This window comes from Triturus cristatus, chromosome 5_2 (genome assembly GCF_964204655.1).
Source record: "Triturus cristatus chromosome 5_2, aTriCri1.1, whole genome shotgun sequence".
Classification (NCBI taxonomy): Eukaryota; Metazoa; Chordata; class Amphibia; order Caudata; family Salamandridae; genus Triturus; species Triturus cristatus.
The window spans coordinates 868,738,816-868,765,258 of NC_140588.1; the positions used below are offsets into that span (position 1 = coordinate 868,738,816).

General features: G+C 43.9%; 1 protein-coding gene across 8 annotated transcripts in view; it reads left to right on the forward strand.

Moving 5' to 3' along the window:
- The window catches only part of FMR1 (fragile X messenger ribonucleoprotein 1), a 491,218-nt gene that overhangs the window by 157,393 nt on the left and 307,382 nt on the right, over positions 1-26,443 (forward strand). For all 8 annotated transcript variants that reach the window (XM_085607992.1, XM_085607991.1, XM_085607997.1 and 5 more), the window contains 2 exons: positions 13,466-13,537; positions 13,803-13,951. In XM_085607992.1, the coding sequence (XP_085464118.1) occupies positions 13,466-13,537; positions 13,803-13,951 (221 nt within the window). The remainder of the gene's footprint in view (positions 1-13,465; positions 13,538-13,802; positions 13,952-26,443) is intronic.

The window sequence follows — 26,443 nt, forward strand, 5'->3', positions numbered from 1 at the left end:
GCAATTGAACGCTCTAGAAAAATAATAACCATAACATAACCAAGGCCATTTTCTTCGTCCTGAGAAATGACCAAGGCTCCCCCCCTCAGTAATCAATCTCAAAGAATTCAACAAATGGTTTATCTTCTGACATTTCAAGATGGAGCGAATTCATCTGCCCAGGAATAGTCTCAGATTGGGAGATTGGATGGAGTGGTTGGACTGGAAAGACCTGTATCTGGCAATACCAGGTTTCCAAACACAACATAGACGTCTGCAGTTCTAGTGTAGACAGAGTATGTACGATTTTACATGTCTATCATCTGGCGTGTTTGCACAGTGGTGTTTCATAAAGGTCCTAAGACTGGTAATGAAATTTCTCCACGTGAGAGACATAAAATGATTTGTTTATCTTGACATAATTCCCATCATTGGCTGGCGGAACATCTTTCTCTGTTAGAAGACCTGGACTTTGTGATCTATCAGGATTTATCAGAGCTCACTCTTACAGTGGATTCAGTTTCTACCTTTTTTGATGGACACGATAAGAGCAATTCTCATACTACCGAACTCAAAGATGATGAACATAATGAAGGAACTAAGAGAAGCCCTGGCCTGACCCAAAATATCTCTGACATTAGGCTCACTTGGTGGGACTCTTGGCCTCATCAATCCTGACCATATTTCTAGAACTGCTGAACTATTGGACAATGCAACGTCTGAAGGCCGCACATCTCAGAAAAGGATTAAGCTATTCAGAATCGGGCAGTTAATAGATTATGCCAGAGCAGAAATGCACTGGTGATCTTAGTACATTCAGGGATGGAATGGCAACGGCAGGGCGATCTTTGGTTCGACACTAGATCTGATCATAGAATCTGATGCCAGCAGATACGGCTATGGAACAAGGTGTAGAGATTTGTCAACAGACAGAGAATGGTCTGAAAAGGAACTAGGATTACACATAAACTGCCTGAATCTTGTAAGATCTTTTGCAGTCAAATGCTGGACGAAAAAGAAAGCAAAATGTTGTGTCCTTCTCAAGATGGACAACATTTCAGTGTTACAATATATAAACCACATGTTGGTAACTCTTTCGCCTTTCCTCATACGAATGACCACAGATTTTTTGCACTTTTGTCTGGATAATCAGGTGGCAATAATGGCAGAATACCAGCCGGGACGTCAAAACATGACTGCGTCATTCACGTCACTTTCAGGATGCCAGCACTTGTAAGTTACACACAGCAGTCTTTCAGGCACTCATGAAAGTCTGGGGTCCTTGTCACATGACCTGTTTACTTCCAGCCTGGATCATCAGTTTCCAATGTGTTACAGATGGAAACTGGACCGGAAAGCAGCATCAATGGATGCTTTCCGTCAGGAGTGGACACTAGAGGTCAGCTATTCCTTAACTCCATATGATTGCGCTGGTGGAGCAGCGAGATGAGGTGAACATTATTTTGATCTTCCTGATATGAAACTATGGTTTACAGTTCTGATGGATTTATTGATCTATCTCCCTCCTCTCCATTAAACATCCTCATGAATCCATGAGGGGAGTACCATCGACAAGTCCAGCCCTGGAAGGCTCATTTCAACTTTTGGCAAGGAAAAATAAAGGGGACGTGTGACGCTCCTGGGCCTTTCTGACTATACTCCAGACCTCACCAGGAATGCATGACAAGACAGCACATTTAATTGATACAAATTGACTGTGGTGATGGATATGTTGTGTGGTTTCAGGTCTGGATCCTGTGACTTTAGGCCTTATCCACATTTTTGGTAACAATTGGCTATAGAATGCAAATCTTACATGTCAGTCAGTACTTTTTGGCCGGCCATTTAAGCAGGCCATGTGTGCTTATATGGTGTGACTGTGGAAGGCTATTCCTTTGTATTTACTCAGAGGAGTGCAGCTTTCTATACCCCTGCTGGCAAAAAACTCTTTATCTATGGCATGTGAACCACATGTTGAATATGTCTCTCTCCAAAGAAACAAGTGTCTGTCCAGAAAGGAGTTATCGTGCAAATTAGGGATGCTTCTTTATTTAATTTTATTCTAAAGAGTGTTGAATGGTAGTGCACTAGACCTTCCTGGCAGAAGGTTCATACCGTATGGAGTCACATTCCCAAAGTTAAAAACCTAAATGATTTTTTACCCAGAATTTCAGGAATTTCCTAAATTGTATGTGGTCAAATGCATTAGTGCTTAGGTGGGCACACCAGTGGATATCAGGCCTCCAACAGCCAGCCACTTGCTCATTGCCTTAAATAGCATTTCAAGGATGTGTCCTCCCTCACCTTAGCCTAATGGGTTAGATAGGTAATGTAGGAAGTGTGGTTAGACACAGAATTTAGTGCAAACTCAGCTAGAGGTGCTGTGGCCCCAAGGCGTTTTCGCTGGGTGCTCAAGTGGAGCATATCACAAACGAGGTGGACTTGTCATTTTCTTCTATTTTCAAGCAATTCTATCTGAACACAGTGAAAAGAGTTGCTTCATTAGTAATATGGCATTAAACTAGCATAATCCTTGCCTCCAGTCCTGACATAAAATATAGAATTTCCCAGCTAATGTAAAGGAACATTTTCAATTCTATTAAAGACACAGAGACGAGGATTATCCCAGCAAAAAAAGGATATGAGACTAGACTAGAAGGAATACATACATTGATGTGAATTGCTAGTAGCTGTTATTAGACTACTCTTTTCTCAATGCCTCTTGAGAAATGTAGAGCATTGTTGTTTTTGATGAGGGCTTCTGTTAAATATAGTGAGCCAAAAGAACGCGTAATCCTTGCCTCTGTGTACATAATAGATTTGTAAACTTTCTTTTCTTAGCTAGGAATTTTATATTCTAAATATATATTTTATATATTTAATACGTTGTTTAACAACCTGTTTATTGCCACTTTTGTTTGTTGATGTGTTGTTGTGATTTGTTGATAGTTACATCTTATCATCTGAGATCTGAGCCTGTTGTACCCCTACAGTGATATTCCTGAGAAACCTGTGACTGTTCGCTTTTTCTACTGCTGAGAGTGAAGTGCTGAAGGAGTTGTACTTTGTAGAATTTTGAGTTCTGCGGAACCATAACAGGACAAAGCATGGGACAGTATATTCAAATGACTGTAGACCCTGCCTGCCTTGTAGAGTCCGATAGGGTAAATCCCCACCATAAGGAGCAGAAAGACTGCATTTAAATTTCTATGGTGGGCTAGGCATTGACCCATGCGGCCTGCTACCCTCCACAAACCCCTAATGTCTAGTGGGTGGTTCCCTGTTAGAGGATTGTCCTCCTGGGGCATTCTCAAGCAAGGATTAACTAGGGTGAGGTATCGCTGGAAAGGGAACATTGTCTCCTTGGATTTGTGCTTGGGTGGCAGAGATATGCTACTGAGCCCTGATCAAAGTGAAAACATTCAGCGCCTAATGCTGCAGAATGGTTTCACTTCCAATCATTGTGACGTCAGTGCAATGCTTATACTGTGATTTACCCTATTAAAAAATAATAATAATCTTGAAATGTGAGGAAAGCTCTTCCTTTGCCTCCTGGTATTATTTATCTTTTACAGTGTGGTGGATGTCCTATTCACATCTACCTCACTGTGATGAGATTGGAGTGGACTCCCCTCCTTGTCTTGCATACTTCTCAACACTTGCACCGTAACTAAACATGCCACTGAAATTTAAAAATGGCTACTCGACCACTCACCAGACCTGCTCTTCCTGACCAAAACCTGGCTGACGCATCTGCCCTCGTCACCTCCACGTCAATCCTTCTGGATAAGATCGCAAGACAAAATAGGACAAGCAGACCCAGAGGCATAATCACTATCATCTTCAAAGAATCAATCCAATGCTCCACCACCTTGTATAGGACCATTAGCTGCATGGAACACTTGACTTTTAACCTCCTCATCACTACCAACTACATCCTGAGCAGCACCCTCAATCTACCACGGTCCAGACCACACACCAATTTCAGCAGCCAAGACTAACTTTGCTATAGTGAAAGACTTCACCAATTTTGCAACAAGCTCCACAAGCATAACCCTTTCTCAAGATCTCTGCACTCAGCTGTCCCAATTTTTCAGCAATAAAGTCAACAGCATCTACGAACATTTCAATCCCTAACCGGACCCTCCATCCCTTGCATCGCTCCTGCCCATATTTTCAAACTCCCTACACTACAACCATGAAATCCTTACACTTCAGAGCACCCTTGGACCACTGCCCTCACCATGTCTTTATCAAAGGACTGAACCCAATCAGACTAGAGGATTGATCTCCAACCATCTCCTACACTGTCTACAGACCATCCAGAATGTTGCAGCGAGACTCATCCTTGACCTCCCACAGTACATCCACATCTCGCCACAACTCGGAAAGCTGCACTAGCTCCCCATCTACAAACGCAGCCAATTCAAACTCTTCACACACTCATTCTAGGCACTTCACAACATCAGTTGAGCATACCTGAACAAGTGCTTGCATTTGCACCATCCCACCAAAGACCTACATTCAGCCACTCTCTCACTCGCACACATACCCGCAACCACAAAACAAGAGGTCGAGCATTGTCCTACATCGCACCCAAGACCTGGAACTGCCTCCCTCAACAAATCAGGGTCTTATCCTCACTTCTTGAAATCTGCAAGAAGCTGAGGACATGGCTTTTCAACAAACTTGCGGGGTCCGATACACAACCCAACACCCAAACACATATGCCTACATGCCTGCTCCATTGCCTGAATACCCTCACTTGCGATTAGTGTGCATACAAATCCACATAACATAAGCGCAGGCCTCACCCTAATCATGAACAACTCAATCATCACAGCCAGCCACCCAGGGGCCTGGAAACACGCCACAGTACTGAAAAACCCTCAGCAGATCCAAAGACGCTAGCCAACGAACAGTCTACCGTACCCTGAACAAGTAATGAAAAAGATGATAAACAACTATCCACCCACCTTAATGACATCCACCTCCTTGACGCCACTCAGTCTGGCTTCAGACCCAACCACAGTACAGAGACTCCCATTATCGCTGCCATGGACGATATCCGCATGATCATGGACTGAAGTGAGACCGCGGTTACTTAAGTATTGGAGCTTTCATTGATTCACATGCCTGAATCATTCCCTGTCGTCGAGACGGGAGTCTCCGGTACATAAAAAAGCATTGCTTAGTAGTATACCAAACTGAAACACAGGCCTAGGCCCATTTTCCTTTGCAACCCATAACCTTTGTTATGTCAAAAAGGACTAAACTTGTCTCTGAACCAATCAGAACCTCTCACCCTCTAGAACTCTCCTGAGAGAACCTTCTGCTCCTCAGATTTTCTACCGCACGTTGTGCTAGGGAGTCTCCTTTGAGCTCTGCTCAAATTCTACAGTTTGGTTCTAGATTGAAGAGTTTATTCAACTGATTTTTCATCATCAACTTCTGGAGAATGGCTGACAAGGAGAAGAAGGGTTTATTTAGAGCCTGCGCCGCCTGTTCAAAGAAAAGGTTATGTACTGCATTTACCCACACCATCAGGCGAAGGAATGTAAGGTATGTCGTACCTTTTCTAATAAAACACTGAGGGATCGTGAAGGTAGACTGGTAATTTGGCTCCAATAACTTAAGACCAGAAAGGACGTCGTGTCTAGTGACAGTGATGAGGCATCAACAACTTCAAGGAGATCTAAAAAAAGAGGTAGATCTCCTCAGGCTCATACCTCAGGGGAAAGACTTGAGAAGGTTCTTAAAAAGATCACGAATGGGTCTTCAGAGCGCAGTCCCTCAAAATCTCCTCAAACTATAGAAAAGGAGAGCAAGGGTCATGCTTCAGGGGTAAAACATTTAAAAAAGACGAGTTCAGAGCCTTCAAAATCACTCCTTAAAATTAAACATTCACTTAAAAAGCTAGCCTCTACAACTCGTGAAGAGAAATTAGGAAAATCTACGTCGTCGACGGGAACGTCGACGAAGAAAGTAGCGTCTTCAACAAAGAAAAGTGAGGTAAAGATCTCTATTAATCCTATACCCTCGTCGACGATGGCGTCGTCGACAGCAGTGTCGACGACGAGAGCGTCGACAACGGCGGCATCGACGACCACGACTACATCGTCGACGGGATCGTCGACGACAGTGACAACAGGATCGACGACGACAACGGTGACGGCAGCGTCGACGGCAGCATCGGCGATGACTGTTTCGTCGGCGATTTCGACGGCAATCTCGTCGACGGGCTCGTTGACGAGAGAAAAACCCCCAGAAAAACTGGATTTTACCAGGAAGAGGAGGATTACCCCAGATATTACATCTCCAAGCAAGGTAGCACCTCTGGTTCCATCCCACTTGTTAGAGGAAGAAGACTCGCAGGAAGAAGATAATGATGGTCCTTTTGGCTACGCCAGTAGCCCCTCACAATTGCGTGTTAAATGTCAGGAAGATGACTGGGAAGATGATTATAGGGGATTTCAAGACTGTCCCCAGCAACACTATCAGGAAGAAATGGTGAGCGTTCCATCTTCACTGCGGACGGATTTGCAGTTTATGTTGGATGACTATAAAAGGAGGCATCCTTTACCTCATTCTTCCCAAAGGATACCAGTGACTACATCACACTCTGTTCCATGTACGCCTGTGCGAAGACAAGAGGTACCTGGGTCCTTGCCTATATCACCATTACCGCAACCGGCTCCAGAGACCTCTGACGATGAGGAGCAGGAAGAGGGGGAGATAACGGACCCTAGTAAAGAATGGGATGATTATTTCATTCCGTCCCTTCATCTCCTTCACCGAGGCCTGTTGACTCTCTTCCGGAGGACATCGGAGGGTTCCATAATCTTATGGAGAGGGCTGCACAGAGATTTGCGCTCAACATGTCATCGGACAAAACAGAGTGCTTCTTGTATGATTTCAAGGAGCCGTTTCACAAGACAGTTCAATCTCTCCCGATTGTTAGTCATCTATGGGAAGAAGGTCTCAAGGTCATGGAGACGCCGGCAATGGTTACTCCAGTACTCGCCAGACTGGACAAGAAATATAAAGCGGCCTTGGATGCTCCCGCTTGTCTTCTAGGCCACCCCAAGCCGGACTCAGTTATAACACAAGCGGCTCAGCAAAAATCGAGGAATCCGTCAGCTCCAATCTCAACACCTCCCGACAGAGAGGGTAGGCACTTGGACAATGCGGGAAAGAGTTTTTCGTCCATGTCTGCCCTTCTAGTTAAGGCGGCGAACGCCCTGGCCATCCTGGGCAGGTATGATAGGCAAATGTTGTGCGACCTATCGCCTTATATGGACAGCATTCCTGAGGCTGACAGACAGGTAGCCAGGAAAATCCTCCAAGAAGGTGAAAGGACTTCAGCTGAAGTCATAGATTGCGCAATGGACATTGCGACCACGGCTTTCAGATCTTTGGGGGGAGCGCTGTTTTGCGCCGACAAGGATGGTTAAGAGCGACCGCTTTTAAGCCCAAAGTCCAGAAAAGATCTTGGACCTTCCCTTCAATGGAGAAGATTTGTTCGGGAAGCACATTGACGAGGCCTTGCAGAGTATCAAAAAAGATACAGAAACCGCTAAATCTCTGGGAACATTGCAATATAGGAAAGTTCCTTTTCGAGGCTCAAGAGGTAGGGTCCAATCCTCTTATAGAGGGGGTTACCAACAAGGCCAGTATACTTCTTACTCCACCTCATCTCAGCCATACCCTCAACAGTATTCGCAGCGACAAGTAGGAAGTTACACAAAATCTACTCCTAGAGGTCGAGGAGGTCGTCAGGGGAAGGACAACACCCGGCGACAATGACAACTTTCTGACTCTGGCCACACCTATTCCTCTTATGTCACATGTTCCCCTGGGTGGAAGAATTTCTTATCATCTTCAAGATTGGCAGCAAACAACTACGGACCAATGGGTCCTCAACATAATACAATTCGGATATACTCTAGAGCTTCTGCAAAACCCCCCCTTGTACACCTCCTAGACACCAAGAGGTCAAATATTTGCATCAGATGCGTCAAGAAATTCGGACAATGCTCCGAAAGGGAGCAATAGAACCGGTACCGAATTCCCAGAGAGGAAAGGGATTTTATTCCTGGTTTGTCCTAGTCAAAAAAAAGTTCCCCAATGGCGCCCTATTTTGGACCTCAGATCCCTAAATACTTATCTCTAGGAACAATCCTTCAGAATGATATCCCTCCAAGATATTCTGCTGCTATTAAACCCAGGAGATCATATGACCAAATTGGACCTACGGGATGCGTACTTTCATATCCCAATCTATCCTTCCCACAGGAGGTACCTTCGTTTCATGGTGGCCGGAGAACACTACCAATTCAGGGTACTGCCTTTTGGCCTGAAATCAGCCCTGAGAATTTTTACGAAATGCCTGGCTCCAGTGGCAGCGGTTCTAAGGAAACGGAAACACCCAGTATTTCCTTACCTCGACGACTGGTTAGTCAAAGCACCATCAGCAGCATCGGCCCGGTCGTCAACAAGGGCTTGCGTGGAACTGTTTGCCAGATTGGGTCTGACTTTAAACGAAGAGAAGTCAACTCTTCAGCCTACAAGAAATATCACCTTCTTGGGAGTAATTCTAGATACAGAGATAAACAAAGCGTTCCCCTCCAAGGAAAGACAGCTGGGAATAATATCTCTATCCCAGGCTTTTATAAAAAGAAAGTCTCTTTCAGTACGCAAGTACAAATCATTGCTGGGAACGATGTCATCTTGCATTCCCCTCGTACCTTTCTGCAGGCTAAGCATGCGTCAGTTGCAAGAGCAGCTAGATCTTCAATGGCATCAAGCGACAGGATCCTTCGACGATATACTCAGGGTAACGCCGGTCATGATCCACGTGGCAACATGGTGGACCCGGAAACGGAACATCTCGCAGGGCCTTTCTTTCCGGATTCAACCAGCCCCATTAGTGGTTACGACAGATGCGTCCTTGGAAGGCTGGGGAGCGTTACTTCAGTACCTGCAAGTCAGCGGTCGGTGGAAATCGAACGAACAGCAATTGCATATCAACCTCTTGGTGCTCAGAGCCGTCCGCTTAGCATTGTTGGCGTTCCTACCAAGGATTCAAGGTGCAGCCGTGTTAATAAGAACAGACAACACAACAGCAATGCACTATTTGAACAAACAGGGAGGAACAAGATCACTCTCCCTGTCTCGAGAAGCCCAGTTGATATGGGAATGGGCTCTACAACACAGAATATCTATTACAGCGGAACATCTTCCAGGGGATCAGAACACCAAGGCGGATACTCTCAGGGAGTTTAAACAACATCTTCCAAAAATGGGGAAGACCGACAGTAGACCTCTTCGCGACAAGGGAGAACAAGAAATGCCAGATATTCCAAGCTGGCTTCCCCAACGGGGATCTTGGGGGAATGCGTTTTTGATGGCATGGTCAGGCATCTTTGCCTACGCCTTTCCTCCAATTCCCCTCCTGCAGCGGGTTCTTATGAAGATCAAAAAAGAACCATGCAGGATAATCCTGATAGCTCCATGGTGGCCCAGGCAGCATTGGTTCGCGGAGCTTCTACTACTGTCGAAGAAATGCCCGATTTGTCTCCAGCCGATACCGTCACTTCTGACGATGTTCCAGGGGGAGGTACTTCATCCGGATCCGAAATCACTGCACTTAGCAGCCTGGCTCCTGAATACTGCAAATTTCAACATCTGAACATCCCTATCTAGAGCCAGGGCAGATAGTACAAACAAAACATACCGGATGAAGTGGAAGAGATTATGTTTATGGTGCAAAAGATCTAACATTCATCCTCTGCACTCGGCAGCTCACAAGATTATTCCATACATCTTACTTTTGGCAAAGTCCGGTTTGGCTCATGCATCGATAAAGATACACCTAGCCGCAATATTACGCTACAGAAGGACTGCCTCTGGTCCATCTTTGTGGTCCGCTAGAGTAATCAAACAATTTATGAAGGGATTGTTCCGGGTTTTCCTTCCAATAAAACCTCCACCACCTCTCTGGCAATTGAACATTGTTCCTTCCCAGTTAATGAAACAGCCCTTCGAGCCAATACACAGGGCAGATCTGAAATTCCTATCGTGGAAAGTTGCGCTTCTCATTGCGCTCACTTCAGCCAGGAGAGTGGGGGAAATTCAGGCTCTCACGGTCCAGGAGCCTTTCTTACAATTCAAAGAGGACAGAATGATACTCAGGACTAATCCAAAATTCATTCCAAAGGTACCAACTGATTTTCATTTAAATGAGCCATTAATTCTCAAACGATTTTTTCCTCAACCAACAACAGCGGCGGAAAGGGCTTTCCACTCGCTGGATGTCCAACGCTGTCTAAAGTTCTATTTGCAAAAAACCAAGCCTTTCCGCAAGTCTTCACAACTTTTTGTTGCCTTCAGCGCACCCAGGAAGGGTTTCCCTTTGTCAAAAAGGGGAATTGCCAGATGGATTTCCAGTGCGATAGAGTATTGTCATCATGCAGCTGGGCGACCTCTGAATGCACGAGTCCGTGCCCATTCGACAAGAGCAGTGTCCACCTCTACTGCTTTATTTGCGGGTTTGCCGATCCAGGATATCTGCAGGGCGGCGACCTGGACGAGTACGCACACCTTCACCAGGCATTACTGCTTGAATACGGCCACAGGAAGAGATGTGGCGGTGGGAGAAGCGGTGCTGAGGAACCTTATCCAGTAACGGTGAGCCTTCTTTACCATCCCTCCTTCTTTTTTTTTATCTACATTTGCACATTTTATTGTTTTTTATTGTATTTGATGCAATTTTGCAAAGTATTTTTGATATGTGTGTTTTGGTTTAGAAATACCGTTTTTATCACACTATATATGTTTCCTTGTTTCAGGATATGGGTAACACAAAATGTGCATTTATCTACTGCTCGCTATTCTGATTCAGGCATGGGAATCTATGAAAGCTTCAATACTGTAGTAAGAAAACAAGTTACTTACCTGAAAACAAGTTACTTACCTGTAACTGTAGTTCTCCAGTATTGGAGCTTTCATAGATTCACATGCAACCCACCTTCCTGCCCTGAGAGGCTCACCTCGGATTTAGCACGCAGAACGTTATGGCACAAGTGCACGAAAATCTGAGGGGCAGAAGGTTCTCTCAGGAGGGTTCTAGAGGGTGAGAGGTTCTGATTGGTTCAGAGACGCGTTTAGTCCTTTTTTACATAACGAAGGTTATGGGTTGCAAAGGAAAATGGGCTTAAGCCTGTTTTTCAGTTTGGTATACTACTAAGCAATGCTTTTTTATGTACCGGAGACTCCCGTCTCGACGACAGGGAATGATTCAGGCATGAATCCAATACTGAGGATCTACAATTACAGGTAAGTGACTTGTTTTCTTCTCAACCTACTGGATCTTTCTGCAGTCTTCAACACCATCTCCCACCCCATTCTGTTTCAACAGCACAAAGCCGTCATCCGAAATCCAGCACTTTGCTGGATTTGCTCCTACCTGGCAGATGGTACCACAGTCGGTCACCAATGCCCACTTTCACCTTTTATCTCCTCATCTGTGGCGTTCCACAAGGATCCTTACTCAGCCCTACTCTGTTTAAGGCTTGCATGACCCCGCTTGCCAGCACTATCCGCACTCTCAGAATCATCATCATCATAGCTTATGCTGACAACACCCAGCTCACACTCTCCCTCTCTGAAAAACGTGCAAAACAGCCAAACCAATTTCTCCGCCTACATGACCGTAGCCGCCAGATGTATGAAATCCAACTGCCTCAAGCTCAACACTGACAAGAAGGTAGTAGTAATCTTTGGCTAAGACTCTTCACTCTGGCACTCAACCTCAACTCCATGCTGAACTCTAACCCACACCCCTCCAGGCATCCCATGTAAAGAACCTCAGAACAGTAATAGACAACCAACTTACCATGACCGGTTAAGTGACAGCAGTCTCACTCTCCTATTTCCAAAAACTCAATATGCTCAAGAAGATTTTCAAATTACTCCCGACCTGCACTTGCAAAACTGTCACCAAAGCCCTCATCACCAGCAAGCTGTGCTGGAAATCAACGCTTCACTGACCAGAAGACTCTAGACCATAAACACATTAGGTGGCCAGGTTCATTCTCTACCTCACACCTTGCATTCACATCACCCTGCACCTCAAAGAGCGCCACTAGCTCTGAATCCACAAGAAAGCTCTCTTCAAACTCCTCAGGCACACATACAAAGCCTTACACAACATTGACGCCATGTGCTTCAGCAATCACATACTAATCCACAAACCAACCGTACACCTCTGCTCAGCCGAACTCCTCATTCTCTCACCATCCCTTCTGCATATGCAGAACCAGATCTGGCAGTTGTGCCTTCTCTTGCATCACCCCGAAATCCTGGAACAACCTGCCCCTTCATTTCAGAGCTTCCTCCACAGTTCTTAAATTCAATAAGAAACTGAAGACCTGGCTCTTCACCTTACCCCAACCCTGCCTCAACCCATACAGCTCCTGCTTCAGGGCCCGGATACCTTATCAGGTGAGTTGTACACTATACAAATACACATAGCATAGCATAACATAACAATGGTTATTCCATTACAGCTTTGGGGCTAACTACCTTACTGTGACTGGCATGCTTTCAGCGAATCACTGCTTCTTGAGTTTTGATTTTGACGTTCCAAACCACTATCTAAGAAGTTAGTAGAGGATGTAATAACCCATATAATTGTGCTGTCGATGTGGTTGGATGACGAATTGCTGATATATTGGACAACAAAGATTTAATAGGTGTTGCGTTCAGTGCGCAATTTGTTTTGCCCCCCAACTCCTTAAAAAGCATTACTAGTTTGAAGCAAATGGCTGGGCATTACCTCAAACGTACATGAAATATGTAATTAGGGAATGAGTAAATCAAAGCCCAAGTTTATCATAGTATTATCATGAGAAAGAGGCAGTTCTTGTCCCAGAGGAACAAGAAAACATGAATTTTCGGCTTTAGGGAATATTGTTATGCACTGAGTTGCAGTGCAATAAAGTGCTGATCTTTTCTCAGTGTGCAATTATAGCGGAATCTCTGTACTTCAGCTTACTACTCCGTCCATCTTAATTGATGATTCATTATATTCAAATAATAATGTGAGTAGATTACAACAATCAATTACTGCAAAACCACAGCCAAGCAAAGTAATCGATAATGGTGCATGGCAACAAAAGTTACATTCAGAGTTTCTTAACGCTGCTCTGATTTTGATAGTTTTACAAGACCCTTCAGTAAACATTTGTTTTTAATATAAAATGAACATTTGATTTTGTTACGTAATCTAATGATGGTTCATATGTCACTCAGCTCAAGGGTTCAACTGAAATGATTTGGGACTGCCTTGCCATTGCTTTTTGCCTTTCTACCGAACATGGTGGCTAGTTCCGGCTAGTTAATATTGCTTTGGTAATAAGTGATGTGTCCTTCAAAGTGGAAATGTTTATTATTAAAATTATTTACCATCAATAATTCTGTCTAGGTTTACTCCAGAGCAAATGAAAAAGAGCCGTGTTGCTGGTGGCTGGCTAAAGTCAGAATGATAAAGGGTGAGGTAGGAATATATAACTTTTATTTTGGTTATATTACTACTATCCCGTTTCCTCTTGTTAACTTTCTTGCTTTCATTTGTAACTTCTTTTAAACAAAGTTTTACAATTTTTAGTCTTTAAGTTCGTTATTTCTTTCATTATTGAAGACACACGGTCTTATGTTTTGTCTGTTATTTTCCTTCCAGTCCCAACACACTATCATTTATACTGAATACTTAACCATTCATGTTGACCAACGGTGATTTATATTGATTTTGTTTTTATCAGTTTTATGTAATAGAATATGCAGCCTGTGATGCCACATACAATGAAATTGTCACAGTTGAGCGTTTACGAGCAGTGAATCCCAGTAAACCTGCAGCAAAAAACACGTTTCACAAGATTAAATTGGATGTTCCAGAAGATTTGAGGCAAATGTAAGTTTATTTTTCATGGATTGTAAATAAATATAAGTATTTTTATAGGCGTAGGAGGACAAGCCATTAATTGTCTTGAGTTATTTTTCAGCTCACACTCCATTTAGCACTGGAAATACCTTTAAATCTCTTAAACCCAGTACTTCATCACTATCGTCCTACTGATGTCCATTTCATCGTTGTGCTGTCATTAAGTTTGCTGCTTCTTGGATTAAAAAGCCAAATGTATCAAACATGTTATATACATATTTTCTTTGTGTTCTGCCTTTAAACCCACATGTATCTTCCCCCTTTCATGAGATACTCTCCGTTTGCAAGTACCTTATTCACATCATATAAAGGTTATGTTGCATTATGTACTTGTAACTCCCAGCCTCTTCCCTCCAGGCGGTCTGAACATTGTGATGGTACAAAAGGAATTGTACCACCTTGGCACAATACAAAGCAAAACCACTCCCATAACCCTGCTCACTCTCCCAAGAAAACAAACTCTCTTCCCTGTTCTAGGGAAAGTAAACACAAATCTGCGTAGCATGTGTTTGTCCTGCACAATCTCATTTTTATCTCAACGTAAACTTTTTCTGTTTGTTTTGCTAGCCATATGGTGTCTCCTGTGTACCAGCATGTTTAAACCAGTCCCCGCATTCTGTTTATCGGCTTTGAGGAGTGGTTTTCTTGCAGATGTCCATTTTTCTGAATACAACTTTCGTCAGTGGTACTTGCAGTGCTTAATGTCTCTAAACACCATTTATAAATGTTTTGTGGTAAAAGGTTTCATCTAAAACTTGTTGCATCTGTGGTCCGGACATCTCTGCATACACTGCACAAGAGTATGAATATTTTCTAGAAAGGGATGCAAATATGAGTAGATACATTGTTTTATGGTCACTGTTTCTTATTGCTGTACTCCCAGATCCGGTACTCGAACTGGAAAGGATTCTTGTGCTGAGGGGTTTGGGTGTTCTGTGGCTAGTGCCTCACTGCTGAGCGCACAAAGCTGCGGTGCTAGCCTGGCACTGAGATTTGTCCCGAAATGTATGTGGTCTTGATTGGACCTTTTACCCACACAACCCTCTTACTGCTAGATTCCTTAGTCCACTAGGGTTAGAGGTCCTGTCTGGAACTTAAGACACCCAACCTCGCAATAGAAACGTAAGAACAAATAAACATGGCATTCAAATTGCTTCTCAGAAAATGGAGGTGTTTAAACAAGGACTCTCTGACATATTGGCTCTGGAAGTAAGTACTCACGCCAATAATGGTATTACAACAGTTTTTTGTCACTGTTTAATAGGACTAGTAAGCACTACACATATAATCATTTGTTGCATTGGAATAATAAACATAAAGAGAATAGTAGCGAAAATGAGAGCAAGTAACATTAAATATAGGAATGAAATATCCAGATTGTCCTAAATGTATTCAAAGTCTTTTAATGTTTGGTTTTCCCTAGAAAACTAAATCATAATCCAGTGTGACCCTGTGCGAGTCATATTTAGTAGTTCTGTTAAACCTAGGCAGAATACTCTGCCTATAAAGACCTCTTAGAACTAGCATGAGCAAATGCAGGCATGTCCTGCAGAGGTCTTCATTCAAGTTGTTCCATAGCTACTGGGAGAGTCAGCACCATTCTGGTGATGTGTGCAGAGTTGGCCGCACAGGCACATTGCAGGCTACCCTTCTCTGGCTTCAGTCCGACTGACCTTGAGCCTCCAACAACAAGGATTTTATTTAGCTTGTGACCTTTTGTACGGATATCACTCAGGTAATCTCATTGGTTCAGATCTAATGACGATGATCTCACTTTAAGAGTTAAGCAAATAAGATTGGAGATCTGAAAATTCTCAATCTTTCTTTGACCTAGAGAAACCTCTACATGACGTAATGCAGTTCATGTTTTGGATATGACCCGGTCATGTTATCCTTTGTTGTCCCGGTCTTTAACTTCGACCGGCAATTAATCTGCATTACATCAACATCTGGAAGGCATTCCAGAATGTACTGAAGATGGTGGTGCGTGCTGTGGTCTACAGCACTGGCAGGCTCCATAGCTGTGTTTGAGTACCAGTCAAACAACCTTGGAAGGCCGAGGCTTTTCGTAGCTCAGAATGAAATGAGGGGGATATGCACATTGAGCTGCCCTGCATTAGTCCTAGCAAATGACCAACATCAATGAGTGTTGCCGCAATATCTGAATTCCCACTTATTCTGGTTAATCTCTTTTTGTTCATGTTTTAATCAGAGCTTAATAGGTTGGTAGAACATCCCTCACTCACACATTAGCAAAAGGTTAATTCTTAGCCCCAAATAGTTTCTTGGATGTGAAGCCTTCACCATGACTCAGAAAATATCACTGAGAGGCTAATTATCACCTCATTCTGAAATGATCATGGCCGAACACTGGGATTTGTTCCACAGGCATACTCTCACCTACACCCTCCTCTGATCTGGGCACCCATGTGCGGCATCATTAGGCCCCCCTCTTAGAGTACACACCTGGAAGCTTAACCACATATAGGCACTTGATGCGAAAACAAAGGTATAGACTCCTCAATCCCAGGTAATATATAAACCTAGAGATGTGTTGTTTTCGGAAACCAAATTTCTGAACATGTTCTGCATACATCCAGCTCCTTGTGACAAAGATGACTTGGGATGGTTTTTAAGAAGTCCTCTATAAGTGGCCTTGAGGTTGCTGAAAGTGCCCACAGGACTACTAGATTTGCGCTTTGTAAGGATTTCAATAAAGTAAATGATGATCAGGTGATTATCGTTTTGTCACAGAAAATAGCTGACAAATGAATCGTACCATAAGTACTGTATCCTGTTCAGTTTGTTTATATTTTAGTTCATCTGACACAATTGGCCAGTCAGTAATAACTTTATTCAATACTTTTCAGTAACATAAAAGTGTGCAACAGAGTAAAAAACATAAATGTAAAAAAATCTTTTCGTATGTACATTTCAATTGTGAGGAGTCGAGAGAAAAATATCCACCCTTTTAAAACCGAATTTCATGCACTCGAATAACTTATTCTAAAAAATGATCAGAATAAAAGACCTTATAAAATTCCATTAAGCAATCAAGTCGTAATGCAATCCACCCGGAAAATACTTTACACATGGCAATTCCACCTGCAGGTTTTTTCTTATTTTCAGTATGTGTCATGAGAAATAAGTAATTGTGCATCACACATCCCAATTATGTAATTGCTGTAAAAATAAAAAGGCTGATCTGCACTGTCTAAAACTGAGTGTTTTAAATATGGGTAACATACATTTCTTCCTAGGAATTTAATAAAGTTTACAAAAAAAATACAATGTGCAAATTGGTTATAGGTGACTCACTGTCACACAGCTCTGACAGGGAGTGAAAATTATTTTGGAACTTTACCAACAGTGTCAGCATATGTGCCCTGAATTTGGTCAGAATAAACCTTTAATGTTCGTTTTGTAACATGTTCATATATGGTTTCAATCCCACCTCGATGGCTGTCCTATTATATGCGAGTACAGATGATTCTACTCAGTTGCCTGCCCATCTCTCTCCCATGGCCTTATTCAAAACACAGTATTTCAACTTTTCTTTATCTAGTAATTTACAGGAATCTGGATTATTAAAGACGATCCACTAGGCCAATCTCCTCACATATAGATTTTATTTGCATCGGCCACAGGATCTCTATCGCGTAGTCTAGGTTCATAGTATCCCTAAGAATTAATTTATTCAGCCCTTTTTCTTCTTGCAACCAAAGTGTGTGCCAAAGCAAGATCGGGGCCAACTTTATTTAACCTATCAGATATATACGGGGTTCCCAATTCAGTGTGGACTACATAGTTCGAACAGCTTGGCGGAAGAGCTAGAATATTTTTAAGGAATGAATCCTTAACCCTTTATGGTACTTTGTGTATTGACCATTCCCCAGATCCCCACACCGTATGAGGCCACTGCCTTGCTCTCATATATAATGAGTTCCATTATTGCCTTAAAACCCAGCTTCTTTGTGAACGCGAATATCCCATTTATGAATTCCTCCATTTGTGCACACCTATTTGTTATCATAGGCAACCATGAGTTCTTACTATTGAAAATTATTCCTAAATAACAGACGGTGGATGATTCGCTCAGTTTATTCCCTTCCTCATAAAATATGGGTTTTACTCTGGTTTTGACCCAATAGGTTCATGGTGTAAGTTTTGGTGCCATTTACTTTCAGATCCAGGTCCGACATAAGGCAATGTAATCCTCAATTAGACCCTGTAACGCCCTACCAGTTCTAGTAATTAATACAGCATCATCTGCATAAAGTAGAATTGGGAGGGGGCACTATGTCCCTGGCGGATTGACTTAGGGCTTATTGTACTGGATTTGTGTATAGGTAAAACAGGAAGTGGGCTAAAATACACCCCTGCCTGAACCCTCTTACGGTGTTAAAGCTAGCTGAGCACTCACAATCCCTCCCGAAACGTACGCAGGCATTTACATCCGTGTACAGTTGCCTAATGTAGTTGGTAAGTCCTACCTCGATCCCCAGATCCTCCATGATTTTCCACAGCCTTGAGTGTGACACGCAGTCAAAATCTGTAGACCAATCCATGAAGGATAGATATAATGACCCCTTTTTAGCCACTGTATACTTCTCTATGATTGTGCTTAGATTCAAACATTGGTGGGCTGTGTTCAGCCTCTTTTTAAAACCAAATTGGATGTCCACCAGTATATTATTTGTATCTCGGGATATTAGTTGAGGATGTTCATGAAGAGGGAAGGCCTGCCACTATAGTGGCATTATAGACATTCGTAAGCAGTGGGCTCAGAGATCTTGCTGCTCCCTGTACATATCCAGAGGTGTCCCATCTGGACCTGGGGCCTTTCCATTACTACTTTCATCTAAGGCCCTTGTGACCTCAGCCAAACTCACGCACGCAACGGAATGTTGTGGAATATCTATACCATGGGTCTTTAGGTTCCCTGCACTATGTGCCACTTGCTGTAATCTTGTGTGAGGATGATCGTCATAAATGGCTGAGAGAAGATGAACCCAACCCTCCTCCGCAATGTGCACCTCAGTTGAAGGTTCGTGAGGCCCCTTAAAACCCTCTAAAGGTGGCTTCAAATCCTTTGATAGCTGGATTCAGGGCTTCAAAAATCATAATAAAGTCAATGGAGGACTCATAATCATTTCTGGAGAATATAGCCGCTAAACTATCACTCTGGTACAACTTTCTGTTTTGGATCCCAAGGCTTAACTTCACCATCAGACTGTTCAGGGCTGATCCTTAAGTATCATGTTTGAAATGGGTGAGGAGCACACCTTGTTCATCTATGATACCACAGATTAGTTTATCTACAAATGGACAATAGTGTATAATAAAATCACCTGGCAAGATAATGCTCACAGGTTTGTGATGCGAGAATATAACTCTGGATCAAAAGGTCCAAGTCCATAACTACTGCGGTTCTCAAATTATCCAAACCGTTATTATAAAAATTAATTAAGAAAATATCCCATGCCTCTCCCACCTGACATAATAATAAATGGAAATAGGGAGATTCATTAAGAAATATCAAGATTTTCCAAGGTGTGGTGTTCAGGATATAGGTTGAGAGGCCACCCTTTGCCCTTCCAATCACTGAGGGTTTAGCCGTGGTAAAGAAGCCTGGATATCCATCAGTAGGATGGGCTGTTGTTTCCCATGTTTTCTGCAAACAGAGGATATGGGCATCTGGTAACAGGCTGTGCGAGTAGGGTATATCAATCTTATTTTTAATCTCTGCCACATTCCATGATCCAAGCCCCACCCTAGTGTTTGCAAATGCATGCAAGCCTTTACTTTGACCTACAATTTCCTTCACTCCTGTTCGCACAACCTTCTTGGGATTTCCATTTGTGGTTCACAATTGTTCTTTGCTGATCATTGGCTCAGAAATTTGATCCCCACCTTTTTGAACGTTTCAAAAAAATTACCTAGATCAGGTTCGAGTCAATCCTGTTCATTCATCTCAGAAAGGGACTCAAACATCTTACTCACTCTGCAGGGCTCCCCTGGTATTCTAAAGGCATCTAGCTGAAGTCCCGCCTGATTTACTCCTATTTCTGTCTGATATCAGGGTTTCTGTGGGACTATGTCAGTCTCTTTAGGTCTAAAGAAGAAGCAGAGATATTATTAGTCACCAGACCATTAGATCTACATACGTGTAGGACCCTCTCAGCTAGAGCAGGGGTGCAAAACTTCACAATCACGCAATCACTTGCAATAGTTTTCTTTCCTCTACCCACCCAGCTCACTCGTCTGACCATTATTTTTTTGATGGACAATTCACTGACTCCCTTCAGTCTTTTCCCCTATCCAATACACACATTTGTTTTTTAATGGGCCCCAGGTTTCTTCCTTTTCTCTGGGCATAGGGGGGACTCCTGCAAGGGCGACCACATACGGTACACAATCAGGCGGCAGGTCTATAGTCCTTGTGGAAGGGGGGCTGGGTCCCTTATCTTCCTGTTTTTTCGTGGCTGGTACATATTTGTTAATTTTATTTATATTTACATCCGCCTCGTGACACTCCTGGCCAACATTAGATCTGGTACCCATGCTCGTCAAGCAACCCTCTTGTTCATCCCCTCTTTTCATCTCTGTTTCTATTTGATTTAAGTCTACCTTGTTACAAACCACACCCTTCATGAACTTGTCTAGGACTCCGGTGTAAGACTGTACCAGAGTCTCAACTGAGGGCAGTCGATTAGACATTGATAGAATCATGGAGGACATACTCTGTTCCATAGCAACCAATGTATCCTTAATGTCTCTAAGGGTTACTGTCGCCAATTTATGTCCTCCCTGCACATCCCCACTAGGGGCATTCATTCTGTCCATAGCCCCGGACTGTCGCTTTCCCACCTTAATGCCGGTTTGCAGGAGAAGGAGCTTTGAATGGCCCATTCGTGGTGAACCTTTTTGCTTTGTTTTTTTCTTTGGGGGATACTGCGCTGGTCCCTGGTGATGGAACTTCTATGGGGACAGAGACGAGAGCGTCCACTTATGTTTGCACTAAGGTGGAGTCTATTACTAGTGATCGACTTTATGTGCGGGTGGAACTATAGGAGCAGGTGACTTACTATTATGGCGGCTGCTTTTAAAGTTACTTTTAGGGTTGTCTTAAGTTTATCCTTGGTATGTTTTATTTCATTATTCAGAGCCCCCATTGTGCCCGTTGGGAATTTTTCTAGTGGGCTGGTGGTAACACCCTCTGCCGTATTGAGTTTCCTTTTCCCCATAACAAATCTTGTTACCTGAGCTCACCTTGTCAGTCCAATGGGAAATCTGTAAAATTAAATGCCGACACTGCCATAGTTCGGGTGGAGTAAAATCAAGGAATGTGGCCCAGCCCGGCCTCATCTGGTCACTGATGGGTACAGATAGGCGCTCTCTGCCTGGGCACACACGTGCATGTCCTGCTGAAGTCTGATGGCGCTCTTGTAGCGTCAGGGAGGCTCCTCCTGTTTTACAGACAGCAGTGGTCGTTGCTGGGGGACCAAGTCCCAACCCAGCGAAGGCAAGCAGAAACGGGCACTCAGGCCTCAGCACAAACCCAAGTACAGCGTTACCGGCTCTGCTGGAGTCTGCTGGCGTTCTTGTAGTACCGGGAGGCTCCTCGTCCCTTAGAGGCAGCAGTGGTGGTTGCTGGGAGACCGAGTCCCATCCCAGCGAAGGGAAGCAGAAACGGGCACTCGGGCCTCAACACGGCCCCCAGTACTGCGCGCCCCGCGCTGCGGGAGTCTGCTGGCGCTCTTGATACAATTCTTTTAATTATGAGAAGTTGACTCTGGGATGCATTTTGACTTGAATATCTGATGGGTACATATTCCTGTATATTCATCAACTTAAGAATATTCCTTTAGATGCCTCATTCGTCCATAAACGTCCACAGCAATAACTTTGTCATGCAGCTGCATCCTTGACTCCACCCATGGGATGTAGTAATAGTGAGTATATTAGGCACCCTTCAGCACGTTGTTGCCAGTTCCTTTTCATTTGCATTTCAGCAGTGTAGGTTTAGAGCTCTCTCTGTTCTTCACCAGTGGAATTTCTCTGCTTAGGTCAAATGTCTCCGTGATGGATGCATCTCCCTGTAGATTCCTCAACATAGGAGTAGTCCTCCAGATTCTTGACTGGTGCAGAAACTTCAACAGCACTAGCTCTCTGGCGTCGCCAGGGAGCACCATGCAGCTTCATCCTTGACTCCACCCATGGAATATGATGAGAGCAGAGTATATTAAGCTCCAACCGGCACGTTGGTGTCAATTCCTTTTCATCTGATCTCATCAACTATGGATCAGAGCTCTTTCAGTTCTTCGCCAATGAATTTCCCCTACTTTTATCAGATGTGTCCCATGAATATACCAGGGTTAAGCCCCGTCACAAATGCCACAAGAAATTTGACTTGTCAATCGACATCATATCTGCAAGTAGGGTCTGGGCTCGGACCACGCAACTCAGTTTCATTGATGCATCATCAACTGAAATGCATCAGGTAGTCTAAGGTAAGCAATTGTTATCCATTCTGTTGGCACCCACTTCAGTGCTGACACAGATGCCCTGTCTGAGCCATTTCTGGCATGACTTTGAAGTCAGCTGAAATTATCCAAATGGTGAAAGAAAGAGTCAAATGAAATGCCATTGGCAGAGCATCTTCCCAGGGCCCAGAACGTTGCCTGAATGGAAGAACTGTTTAAGTCAGACTCTGAGGCCTGTGCCATCTCCGCTAAAAATGACTGCCACACAAAAGCTCATAACTCGGAAGCACACAACTTTCAACCCTGTAATAAATATTGATGTTGGCTAATATGTTCCTGTGTACCACACTGAATTGTCTTGCTCCTGCAGGAGGGTGGGGAGGTCCTTGACCCCATCTTCAAACACCGCAGCTGCATGCTTGGAGTTTGAGCAGTGCCAGCTAGAGTACTTTTGTCTCCTGCTGAGGTTTCTGATGTCCTATAAGCTGCCAGGAAATAACACTGGATTCCATTTATGCATGTTTTCGGAACAAGTTTGTTCAATGGTGCGAATTGTAAGGCCTGAATTCCTTTCAGTGGGACCTCTCGACATCTTGTGATTCACACTGTTTCTTGCCCTGTAGGGTCTGGCAGTAGCTACAGTTAGCAAATACAAGGAGACGATGAAAGGAGCGCTGAAACTTTTCAGACACTCACCCCTAGTCACAGATGTGGATTGAATCCATCTCCATTTGTAAGCTCACTTCACCACACCAGTTCAGACCCAGCCATATGCAAATCAGTCTTGACACTGTGCCTCATGGGAGCAGTCCAGCCCAAACTGCCAAGCCAGGTCTTCCTTAGACCGGAAACAAGAATCCGGAGGCAAATTGAGCAAGGGCCCCACGTCTGGGCATACCCTGCCAACTTAGGGCGAACAAAGCGAACACAAGAAGATGAAGGACGGAGTGCTGAAACCTTTCAGACACTCACCCCCAGTCACAGTTCTGGGTTGAATCCATCATCGTTCTTTAGCTCACTTCGCCACCCCAGTTCAGATGTGGGTCCCTTGCTCACTTTGCCACTGGATTCAACCGAGATCTGTGACAGAGGGTGAGTGTCTAAAAAAGTGTCAGCGCGCCGTCCATCATCTCCTTTTGTTTGTTTTGTTTGCCCTAAGTTGGCAGAGTATGCCCAGACGCGGGTCCCTTTCTCACTTTGCCACTGGATTCAAGCTAGCCAGGCTGATGAGGAGTGTTACACTGAAACTGGTCCCAGGGTGATTGTTTCCAGTCCAGGAAAGATCTGGCTTGGCAGTTTGGGCTGGACTGTTCCCATGAGGAACAGACTCAAGACTGATTAGAATATGGCTGGGTCTGAAATGAGGTTGCAAAGCGAGCTAAAGAACGATGATGAATTAACCCAGATCTGTGACTGAGGATGAGTGTCTGAAATGTTTCAGCGCTCCGTCCATCATCTCCTTGTGTTTGAGTAGCTACTGTTAAACAGTATTTGTCTTCTCTTTCTATATGAGTCTTCCTGGCCAGCTATCCTTTATAGATGTCCACTAGTAGCACGGTTTCTAAAAGGCTAATTGATTTGTTTCCTCTCACTCTATTCATTGTTCCTCAGTGGGATATGATTTTTTTGTTGACTTTTGTAAACATCTCATTCATGTTCTTGTACTGTTGTCTGAAATGAACTCTCACTCTGAAGACAATGCTAATAGTGGCCATACCTTCAGTTCATATGCTTAAAAACCCTAGACCCTTTCGATGTAATGGTTTTCTACCCAGGTAAGTTGATCCTTTGTACCTGTTCATCCTTCCTACTCATGTTGAGATAGTCCTTTAATATGGGCCAGTCTATTACTCTCAGATATTTCTTCACTCTAATAAAGGTGGCTGCATTGGCCTAAATTAAGTTACAAGAATCCTGGTTCCTCTAACTGGCAGTACATGTGGTTTGTCATGCCGCCTGTAACAAATTCTTTGGAAAGACACATTTTGTTTTGAGTACTGAACAGAAGAATTATGTTTAATCATTCAAGATTTTTTCAGTAGTCTGAATATTTTACATTTTTCCTTGGAAGCTCTAGCCATGCAGCTGAATGTCAACTTACTCCAGTATTGGAACTTTCATAGATTCCCATGCTTGTATCATTCCCCGTCGTCGGAATGGGAGTCTCGGTAAATAGAAAATAACATAGCAGTATATACAAAAGAGAAAGAAAGGCCTAGCCTCATCTCATTTTGTAGCATATCCACCTCATTTTGTAAAACAGACCAAACTAAAGCAACAACCAGATTAGCCTCAGCCCATAGAACCTTACTGAGAGAGTCTCAGAGCCTCAGATTTTCTACCGCACGTTGTGCTAAGGGAGTCTCTACTGAGCTCTGCTCAGATTTCTCTTCAACGTCTGGATTTTTTCATCTTTTCACTGCTATTTCTCTTCAGGATGTCATACAAGGAGAAAAAGGCTTTATTTAAAGCTTGTGCCACTTGTTCAAAGAAAAGGCTTTATGTGGAGGACAAGCATAAGGATTGTATTTATTGCTTGTACCCTGACCACAAGGCCACTGACTGTAAAATCTGCCGGACCTTCTCATCAAAGACCCTTAGAGACCGCGAGGGACGTTCACTAACCTGGCTACAAAAGCTAAAGTCACGAAAGGAGGCTGTATCCAGTGACAGCGATGAGACCTCCTCTGCAACATCTTCAGGGAGATACCAAAAGAGGGGTAGGTCTTCTCCTTCAACTTCAGCTTACCCCCCTGCTAAGGCCTTGCAAAAAACCTCTGATAGGTTTGACAGGCACAGTCCCTTAAAATCTCCTCACTGAGGTGCAAAGGAGAGGGAAGGACTGGTTTCTGAGGTACTTTCTACTCAAAAGGCGAGCCATGGGCCTTCTATTTCCCCTCCACCATCTGGGAAACCAAAGCTGTTAAAAAAAAATCAGCTTCAGTACCTCCAGAGGGGACAACTTCAGGTATGTCGACGACGACATCAAAGATTCACCTTTCATTAGTTCCAGCTCCGTCGACGGGCGCGTCGACGAGTACAGCGTCGACAGCAACATCGTCGACGATACAGGTGATACCAGTTACAATGTCAACGACGATGATGACTACATTGACGTCTACGAGGTTGACATCAACGATGGCGACGGCAAAAATGACGTCGTCGACGACTATGTCGACGTCGTCATCTACAGTGGTACTGACGACGAGCTCGTGGACGGAACCGTCGACGATCATTCCATCGTCGTCGTCGGTCCAATTTTCATCGACGATCCCTCCAACGACTATCTCGTCGACGTCGATGATTCAAAAAGTGGAAATTTCAATAAAAAGAAAGATTACACCAGAGATGAAATCTCCTCGGAGGGTGACACCATTACCTCTGGCACTACTTTTTGAAGAGGAGGAATTTTCAGATGAGGAGGATGGTCCTCATGGGGAAGCATATAGTCCAACCCAATTCCGAGTAAAATACAAGGACTCAGACTCGGAAGACTATTTTATGGACCAGCAACAATACCAGCAACAAACAAGACCACAGGAACAGTTGCAGCAGGGCATGATAGCCATGCCGTCTTCGCTTATTACTGATCTTCAGCTCAAGAGGAGATTTCCATCACATCCCTCTGACCAACTATCAGTGTAGGTGCCACCACTGCCACCGCTGACTATGGTAGTTCCTCAACTTCCTCAACCTTCGGACCAGGAACCATCAGAACGTCACCAGAATATCGTCACGGGGAATGACGATTAATCAGACGATGACCAGAGCGTAGGACAAGCGCCAAATCCAGATAGGGAATAGGACGACTATGTCATTCCGGATCCAGCTTCACCGTCGCCGGATCCTGTGGATTCTCCTCCAGCGGACATTGGAGGTTTCCATAACCTCATGGAAAGGGCTTCCAAACGGGTTGACCTTCCCATACCTTCTCTACAATCGGAATGCTTTCTTTATGATTTTAAAGAACCTGTCA